The 9747-nt window shown below is 34.8% G+C and overlaps 1 protein-coding gene across 4 annotated transcripts; it reads right to left on the bottom strand.

The window, feature by feature from the left end:
* Positions 1-2636: 2636 nt before the first annotated feature.
* On the bottom strand, positions 2637-9656 carry LOC108209638 (polyadenylation and cleavage factor homolog 4). 4 transcript variants are annotated; one of them, XM_017380649.2, is made up of 8 exons: positions 9025-9656; positions 7951-8052; positions 7588-7848; positions 6315-7088; positions 5676-5795; positions 4926-5483; positions 4286-4831; positions 3021-3324 (listed from the first exon to the last, which is right to left on the bottom strand). In XM_017380649.2, the coding sequence occupies exons 1-8, from the start codon at positions 9385-9387 to the stop codon at positions 3280-3282; spliced, it is 2769 nt and encodes a 922-aa protein (XP_017236138.1). In that variant the 5' UTR covers positions 9388-9656; the 3' UTR covers positions 3021-3279. The 4 variants fall into 4 exon arrangements, with proteins under 4 accessions (XP_017236137.1, XP_017236138.1, XP_063944390.1 ...); XM_064088320.1 differs by having other exon boundaries at positions 3094-3324; positions 7588-7851; positions 9025-9533; XM_017380648.2 differs by having other exon boundaries at positions 2637-3324; positions 4926-5795.
* Positions 9657-9747: the final 91 nt, after the last annotated feature.

The raw sequence follows: 9747 nt of genomic DNA, 5'->3' as shown, positions 1-9747 counted from the left end.
TAATTTATTTTTAAATTTTTTTTTATGGATAAAATTTTAAAATTCAAATTCTGATTTAGGAAAAGAAAATTTTAAAAATAAATTATAGAATTATATTTTATAACAGCACAAGTAGATGACAATCTACAAAATGAAAAGTTAGTGTTTGAGTTTTGAATTTTGATATACGAACACGAAAGCACACAAATACGAAAGTAAATAATGAATGTAATGTATGATATGAGTTTTCGTTTCATATACATGAAAGTATAAGAATGCACACGATATAAAAATATTTATAAGGAAATAAATATATTTTAATGTAAGAAGTATATATGTACACATATATAATATATATTCATGTACAAATTTATACACAATTTTATACAAATATAAAAATTTAATTTATTTTTCTTTAAAAAATATTTTAAAATAAATTTAAATTAAAAATTTTATTATCATATTTATATTAAATATTCAAGAAATGCACACGATACATTTCGAAACAGATATGGGTTCAGATTAGGTACACAAATTGTAAATGGATCATGTACGGATTAGTCATTCGAATACAAGAAACACGAAAGTACACGGCGAGAAAAAACATGACAAGACACGATTTACTGGTCTAATTAAAGTACGTGCCAAATAATAAAAAACGTATAAAATTAAATGAGACGGTCGAGTATAATTTTATCCTATAACTATTTTTCGAAAATTTAATAATCTTTATTTGTTTTATGATATTGTATCAAACAACCAATATATCCCATATCCACCTTGCAATTACGCTTATTGTACGGGATATATTATTTTGATTGCATATCCCAATATTGTGATCATTTTTTATATTCGCAGGTCTTACCATGCATGATGCATCTAGCTAGATAATAGGAAGTAAACATACACAAGGAAGAGAATGAAAACCAAACGAGCATCGAAAGAGAGCAACACTACAGATCGATCTCCTATCGTTTTTTCTGAACAATTCAACGGCAGGCGCACAGGTCGATTATATCTCTGCCAAAACTGGGCCACGTCAATTGTCCGGCCCTCTTTTATACAAATATACGATTCAGTCGCAGAGATGTATACCCCATCACTGCTTCGAGGAGGATACAATTACATCAAGCAATCTGCATTCACCAGAATCCAGACCAGTTGCAATCCATGATGCACGGTGACAGTGGCTAAAATATATAATCAGCACCGGTGAATATATAATCCTACTATCTAAAAATTTAGATGGCTCAAGCCCATAATATTAATACATATATAAATTCTTTTATATTATAAGTTTAAAATTCAAATTTAGATTTCTTTTCATTTTTTGTAGTATGTTGATAAAAATCTCTAATTTATATTTTTTTTTCTTTATAGTTGATTGGTTGCAATTACTATTATCACTACATGTAGATTGATATTATATTCAAATGTTAGTATTTTATGTTAAATTTAATTATTATTAACTGAAATTATTTTTTGAACATTTTGTATCAATTTGCCAAATAATTCTAGTGGATAGTTAATATATAATTTTTATTTTTTTTAAGTTATATATTAAAGCAGCATAAAAAATTATATACATATTTTTTTGTCATAATCAAAATTCATATTTTATAATATTTCAAATATCCAAAATGTTAACAGATTAAATAAAACACGTAAGAAATAACAAATAAAAAATCTAATGAACTAAATTATATTAATTATTACTCCTATCTAGATAAGCTTTTGCTGGGTGCATGGCAATGGTACGAGGATGTCATCAAAAGTCGTAGCATGTATATAACTAGCTAGCTTCAGCCTTCAGGTGTTCGCAATATATATTAATTCCGTTTCTTGCTCATGATACTGCACCTTTATCTTTTAATCAACAAAATTTGCTATCAAACCACTATCACGGATCTACATGAATTCGTCATCTCAATATATTTACTTTCCTTCCCCTCCGATCCATCATAAGATGTAGTCGCCTATGCAACCAATTCACTCTCCCAACCTTGTTTCATGTCCAATGATGATGCTAAAAATGCATATAGCAATCGTTATATTATATAGCTATTAATTGCTCTATTCTAACATAAAAAGTATAATTTTATATTAAAATAAAAAATTTAGTCCAATGGACATATTTAAAATAGCACACCAAATAATTTATATTTAGCTAGAAATAAAGTTTAAAATGATTATATGAAGTCTGTTCAAACTGAAACCAAGATTCCTCATTTTGAATTTTTAGGCTCTTCTCCGTGATGTGGAAGTAATTTTTGTATTTAGAAAAAACTTTGTTAACTTTAACAGTATATCGTCAAACTTTTTACAGTATGTCTGCATGTTGCGTTTTTACTTGATGAACACAACAATGGTTCCCTATCTCTAGTTCTAAAGTGGTCAGTCGTCGTTTTCAATATAAAATCAATCTGCACGGTAACTAAATTAAAGTACAAGATGTAGCACTGGACAGTATATATATAGCAATGGACAGGGACAGTTCACAATTTATCATCTTAAACAAAGTGTTATAGATCTTAATGCCATGTATTCTTTATAGGATAAACTGATCGATCAAATTGTTAGTAATAAGAATCAAATTCTAAATGGAACAAAGATTTCCCATAAATGCTACCCAGCCAAAGAAATAAACTCAATCGCAGTGAACAAAGTCATACTTAAAGAACAATAACTAAAGTATTGAGATTCCCTAAAATCAGAGGTTATTTAACACAACTAAACATCCTCTTATATTACATCAACTTAAATCCAGGATAAAAATAAAAAATTGCACGTCGAGTTTCCTCTGCTCGTGCAAAAAGACTTTGTCATGTTACCCACCAGCACCTGCCACTCCGATACAGTTCTAAAGACAGCCCAAAGAAACAGCATAGCTGCATTCCTGCAAAATCTGAAGCAACAGCATATAGTAGTGGTGCTGCACAATTCAATTGGAGTAATAAATACTTATTCCTCAGTCAAATGTGCGGACCTCTAAAATTCAAAGATTCCATAAGCACAAGATACTTGGATCAGCAACAAGAATATATGTTTGTAAATCTAGATCTCATTCTATATTTCATTTTACCACAAAGTACGGGAGAAAAATCAGAAGTGAGATGCTATGGTGAAATTTTAATCTTTTACCAACTGCTGGTTGTACAACTCGAACTATACATGTACATGCTTTTGGCCTTGCACAAATGAGTTGAGGCTACATAAAACTATGTATGGAGCAGATCAATAACATTAAGAACTCAATAAGCTACAAAGGAAACTTAATGCTGATCCTGAAACCTTGATACACTAAACCCGCAACCGTTTCATTCGACCACCATCTTCAGTATATACCTGGAAATAGAGTGGGAAGAATTATATTGAGTTAAAGAATTTATCTAATTAATCATCCGATACTATGAAAGCATGTGCATACATAAATACTCACGAAAAATTTAAATCGCACAGATAACGTGATCACACAAATTTCATGCCAAATGTGAATGGCACGCTTAAAGCAGGGAAGAAAGGAGTAGAAGTTTCTCATCCACAAAAAGTCCACTATATACAGCAAAAAATTAATACCCCTCTCCAATGACGTGAGTTGAAAGTTCGATAGAGAAACGGCCAAGGCTACATAAAATATACTCCTATGTTTGTTTTCGAACCCCCGATGCATACTGTCTATGAAGGGCTGATTTGGAAAACAATACAAGAAAAACAAGAAGAATTAGGAAATAATATCCACTCTTTCAACCCTTAAAATTGAGATGTTATTAACTTTAGAATAAACCATTATTCGGAATATGCACTCATAAAATTCCCATATTGTATTATTGATCCCAAACCATGGGGAGAAAATCACTTTCACTAATTACCATTATCTTTCGAGATCCCCACTCTTCTTTCTACTTTGTAAAAAACTAGTAACATGCCTTGTAAATCAGTCTAGAAAACCCAATATGAGTACATGCCGGCATGTTATTGTTGTCTCAGAACCAGAAAAGAAGGGCCTTTTTACGATGCTTGTTTAAATTTGCTAATAGAATCATGTATAATTACAAACATGCCTAAAATAATAAGCAGCTGATTGTGTATAAAAACTGTTATTATCTCACTGAAAATTTGCTTTGCTCTACGAATGACGTATCACACACCCATACATCTCAAGCAGTGCTATATGTGCATCATAAACTCGGTAAACTTGTATTTAGCTTAATAGAAATGAACGTAAAAACAAACCTTAATAACATTAATTTACAGTAGACAGACAAAAGAAACAAATGTGTCATAAAAAAGAGATAAATATACATACCATTTCATTTTTTCTCGAGTCTTCAGCAGTGGTCACATTAGAGTCAGACTTGCACTTGGTATGCACGATTGGACCCAACTGGGACCTATCCATTCCAGCTGTTGATCCTGCTGGTGCATTCATATATGCGGCACCCTTATACATCCATTCTTCAGTCTCGTCACTGTAAAAATCAACAAATGGTTCCCCACATAGTGCACAAACAATCTGATCTTCGTCTGCTGGAACGGCTGATTCTTCATCATCCTTCTCATGAACAATTTCAGTGGGTAAAAATCCTGGTGCAGCATCAGCTCCCAAAGCCTCTGTACCACTAAGCCACATGTCAGCACTTACAAACCATCTACGAGAAGGTTTCTGTTTACGGTTTTTCGAAGTCCTATTTCTTGTTACATGCCAATCCATATGACTGCTGTGCTCCTCTTGGCACTTAAACCGAAGACCACAAGTTGTGCATTGCCTAGGGAGATCAGCATAGAGAGCACTGATGGCAGACTCATGACGCACCTTAAGAAGGTCAGTGTTGAACTCCAGTCCAACGGGATCCTAGTCATTAAATCATTTTATACAAGAAACTCATTATCCCATACCAAAAATAGTTTTCGAAGAACACTGAATATAAAAATTTTATCCAACATACCTGCACTGATGCTTGGTTTGTCAATGAGATCAAACCTTGGGCCATCAACGAATTAAACAACCCTGAAAGTGCACCCCCGCCAGAAGGGTTGAGTGCAACCAAACTAGGATTTTGGGTAGGTATCATTTGTGATGAGACGGGGCGAGGTTCAGGAGGTAGAGGTGGCAATCCAACCCCTGGTAAGTGTGCAGGTGAATTTCGGACATTGAGAATCGGCATAGATGACTGCATGCCAGGAGCTGGATTCATGAAGCCGGTATTTACAAATGGCCTCTGTCCTGGCGGTGCATATCCACGCCCGAAGGGCTGGTATGCTACTTGGGATGGCGTTGACATTCCAACAGGTGGAATCATATTTTGCTGTACGTTTGGACGCATTTGATATGGTGGACGCAAGACAACATTTTGTGTATGATTTTGCTGATGTAAAGAATTTGGTCCAACTTGGCGATTAGAAAACTGGGCCTGGTGATTCGGAGCTGAAAATGAATTTTTCATACCTTGATCAGCATTTGAATAACCAGCACTCACTGGTTCCATCTGACTCCACATACGTTTCTGCAATGGATATGAAGCTAATTGAGATACTGGATTGGATTTTTGTGCAGAAAGAACCTCGGGATTCAAACTTTCTCGAGTAAGAGAACTCATTCTTGACGCAAAGTCCAAGGACCCGCGTTCTTTATCAAGGCCTGGAAAGCCATTAACCGGGGGAATTTTTAGTTCACCAGCTGATGATATAAAAGGTACCTGTAAATTTCTTTGGGAGGATGGTGGGATGTTCCAGACTTCTGGAGGGTTGCGAGAAGTGGGAAACTGTGATCCCTCATTACGAACCCCATATATGTTATTGGTCAGCCCATGAACAGACTGCAAAATTTTAAAAAAATATGCATTTAAGAGATGTTAGGGAAAAAAATTCACTGGAGTTAAGAAATGTATACATGTAAGTATTCATGGATAATCATGATTAAAATTCTGGGTCCTCTTAGCATCAAATAACAATCTAATTAATGGAAATTCGTGAAGTTAATGGATGTTATTCATTCATTTATATGCCCCGAGATACATCTACACATGAATAACAAGAATGAAGAATTTGAATCAAATAATTTGATAGATTCATATCTGGACAGAAAATAAATTGTCATTTATAGCAAAAGTGACAGAAAAAATCAATTAAAACATTACAGTTTTAAAGATGATGTTCGGAAGACCCAGTCTGACTAAAAAAATAACTAAAATGTATGAATATTTGAACGAATGGGATCTCATATGATCAAGGAAATTCGGACTAGCAATCAACAATATCACCATCATTCCTTGAGCATTCGTCAATGAATATAGAACAAGTATATTAGCAAGCAAAGGAACAAGAATAAAACATACATCAGTAATTTGGGATGAATCACTGAATGCAGACATTTGTTCTCGACCAGACTGGTGGCCTCTCCTGAAACTATTCTCCATAAGGACCGGGTGTTGAGGCTCAACTCCAGGTACCGTGGTAAGAATTCCTGACATTGGATTAGATTGCGAGAACAAACTGGACTTCAAGTTTCCAGTAGCTAATGTTGGACTCATATCTTCCCATTTGAACTCTTCTTCTTCATTATCCTTCCATGTCTGCACAGCCATCTTGTTATTAACAGCATTCATATTCAGGTGTCCGGCATTTGGATGCTTACAAGTATCCCTTTCATCAGTCCCATATGCATCAATCAAAGCTCTAGGCCCTCGAAGCTCACTGTTACTGTAACTATGTGAATCATGATAATCATATTCCTGATGGCTATCGAGAGACTTGTAACCTCCGTACCGGTCACTTGACTCTTTTTTGCCAATATTCACTACACCTCCATAATCAAATCCACGACGGGATGGTGAGGAGATTTTAAGAAACCTACTTGTTGAATCAAACTCAGTATCTGAACCTGGTGATCTAACACGACCAGCAACAAACGGTGAAGAGGACTTTGCCCCCCTAGCAGGAGCAAGCATGTTCTCAGCATTAGTTATGTTAGTTCGAATACTTGAGTTGATTCTTTTTGTTCCAACCTGTGTCGGTACACCCTCAGAATTATCAGAGCCATATCCACCATGTTCAACAGCATGCTTCCCATTCATCTTTAAAGATGAATTTCCACTTGAATGTGGAATGTCCTGCGAGGGAAAAAAATGAACTCAACTTTAGATATCAGGTCACATCAACCCATAACCAAGTAAAATACAAGAAGAAAACTAGACACAGAGACATATCCGCCATGTTCAACATGTTACAAATCAACATTATAAATATGAGTCCTCACTTTAATGGAAAAACACAATAATTAAATACATGAAAACTAAATATGTAGATCAGGATATGATAGCATAGAGGAAAAAGTGCAAAAATGCTTGTAAAACCTCTTGAGCCAATAACAATTAAAAATAAATATTAAATCATAATATCTGCACAAATAAAGAAGTTATAGAATGGCAATAAACAATGGGACTACGAGGAGGCCAAAAACACAGAAGTCAGATACAGAGGCAATAATTTTGTATGAACTTCCAGGAACATATATTTAATTGATCTAAATTATTTCCACTTGGAGATTCTAAATGTAAAGTGATTCTGGACCCCAGAGATAGACAGGTAGATTCTATTAAAAAGACTTACGCTCTGAACAGTTGCATGTTCATACTGACGCCTTGCTTCCAAATATTTTGGATTAACATGTATGCCATGAGTTGGTCGCGGAGATTCAGAAGGTTGCAAGGAAGTCAAAACGGATTGAGAATTTGCAGCCGGAGCAAAGTTCGTTTCAGCCTCAATCTTGCATAGAATAGAGGGTGGAAACACAGTTGACCAAGTACCAAACAAATGTCCCATAGATGTGCGCAAACTTGAGTTGACTTGTTTGTACACCTCACAGAATACCTGCTAGAAAAAGTTAAGATATTTGTACACAGGGAGGGATGAATTAAATAAAATCATAGAGGGGAAATTGATAGATATCTATTTATATTCATATTGACTCACCTCAGGGAGAAGTGCCGAGAAGCATCTTACATACTCCTTACCAATATTTTTAGCAATACTATCCAAAAGATACAAGCAAGGCAGTTTCTGATCAATTGGGGCCTATATAAAGTGATTAATGATCAATATCAACAAAAAACACAAATTATTGAACCAGACAGGAAATGGTATAGAATTGAACCAAATGCATATCATGCACCTAATCTTGGCATTCTTTGTCTGTTAAAAATGTAAGCTTGTTTTTTAAAATTCATTATGAATCCAAGATTTTTATATTTACAAACATACTATCATATGAATACATTTAAAGAGAAATGAGTTGGATTAGGTTAGGACAGAATAATATGATTTAATTATCACTTAAAAAAGATCTGTAACCTGAAAGTAAATGCATATTACTTGCACAACTTGAATATATAATGTACTTGTAACATCTACAAACATAAATTTGTTCATAAAATTAAATCGTCCATTTATTATCATACTCCGGTAGAAGCTGTAATTTCTAGTTCTTATTTTGCAACGTCATATTTTTTTTCTGGATATTACTTCAAAGAATATTTGTATCTCAATCCCCGCCAACTTTTCTTTTGACAGAAACAAGGTGAGTTCAATATTTCAAACACAAGCACTGCTAAAACTACCCCCTAAAGATCTTCATGTTGCACTTTTAGTGAATGACATAAGCCAGTAGCTTTTTGCAGTTTATTAACATAATTAGATCATGATAAGCACTAAAAATTTGTCAAGCACTACTATTTTCGAAAATGCATTGTGCAAACATGATATATTGGTCTATTATAATCCATTAGTTTGCCAACACGAGAAATTAATAAGATTTCACTAAAAAACTTCTGAATCCCATAATCGAAAAAACAACATTGTATGAAAACTGAGCTTCTGTAAACACAAACTAACACAAGATGAAGTACATTATTTACAGTAGATATAATGGTTGACATGATACCAAGTTTCAACTTTCACCATAAAATTCATTGATTGCAATAGCTACATACAATTGAACCATACACGGTCATGTCCCTATACTCAAAAACCACAAATTCAGCTAGATACCTGAAGAATCCGGTCACAAATTGCATTAGCAATGCCCTCAGCATGCTCTCTTTGTTCACCAGCAATTATCGTAAGATCAGTAATAATCGGCTTTGAATTAAACGTAAGCTCAGACAAAACAATCTCATACAACTTGACGATTTCTTCGCATCTCGGGGGCGAAATAGGGTCATCATCATCCTCACCACCATGTAAACCTAAAGCCTTAATATTTTCCTCTCTGCCTCTCAGCATAGCCTTAAATCGATCGATAATCGGCGTCATCGGCTTCTGAATTAAGTAATCATTCGCCATTGGCTTCTTAGCTAACCCTAGGTTTCTTGAATTCTCCGTCGACGATGAAATATACCTCAATTGATCCATACACACAGATATATGTGTCTATGTATGTGAATTCAGTGAACTAGGGTTATGAATTTGGGGGAAAATTGATTCTCTTTAATATTTGTGATGATGGGAGAGATTAGAGAGATGTGTGTGATGGGAGAGAGGGGGGAGAGGAAAGATTTGACCTTGGGGAGCGTGCGAGATTGTCGGGGATCTGGAAGAGTGGCCGGAGATATGACGGCGGCGGCGATTGGGTGGTGGTTTTGTGGCCGGGGAAAGAGAGGGCCGTGGTTTAATATAACCGTGAAAGGTTAGTTATGCAGGGTTTTGGTAATTTTAAGAAAATTTGTGGGGTCCACTATTGGTGATGTGGCTTGCGTAGCTGGACGCTGGGTA

The sequence above is a fragment of the Daucus carota genome, chromosome 2 (genome assembly GCF_001625215.2).
Source record: "Daucus carota subsp. sativus chromosome 2, DH1 v3.0, whole genome shotgun sequence".
In the NCBI taxonomy this organism is placed as follows: domain Eukaryota; kingdom Viridiplantae; phylum Streptophyta; class Magnoliopsida; order Apiales; family Apiaceae; genus Daucus; species Daucus carota.
Note: the sequence above shows the minus strand (reverse complement) of the source record. Positions and strands in the feature narration are given on the sequence as shown.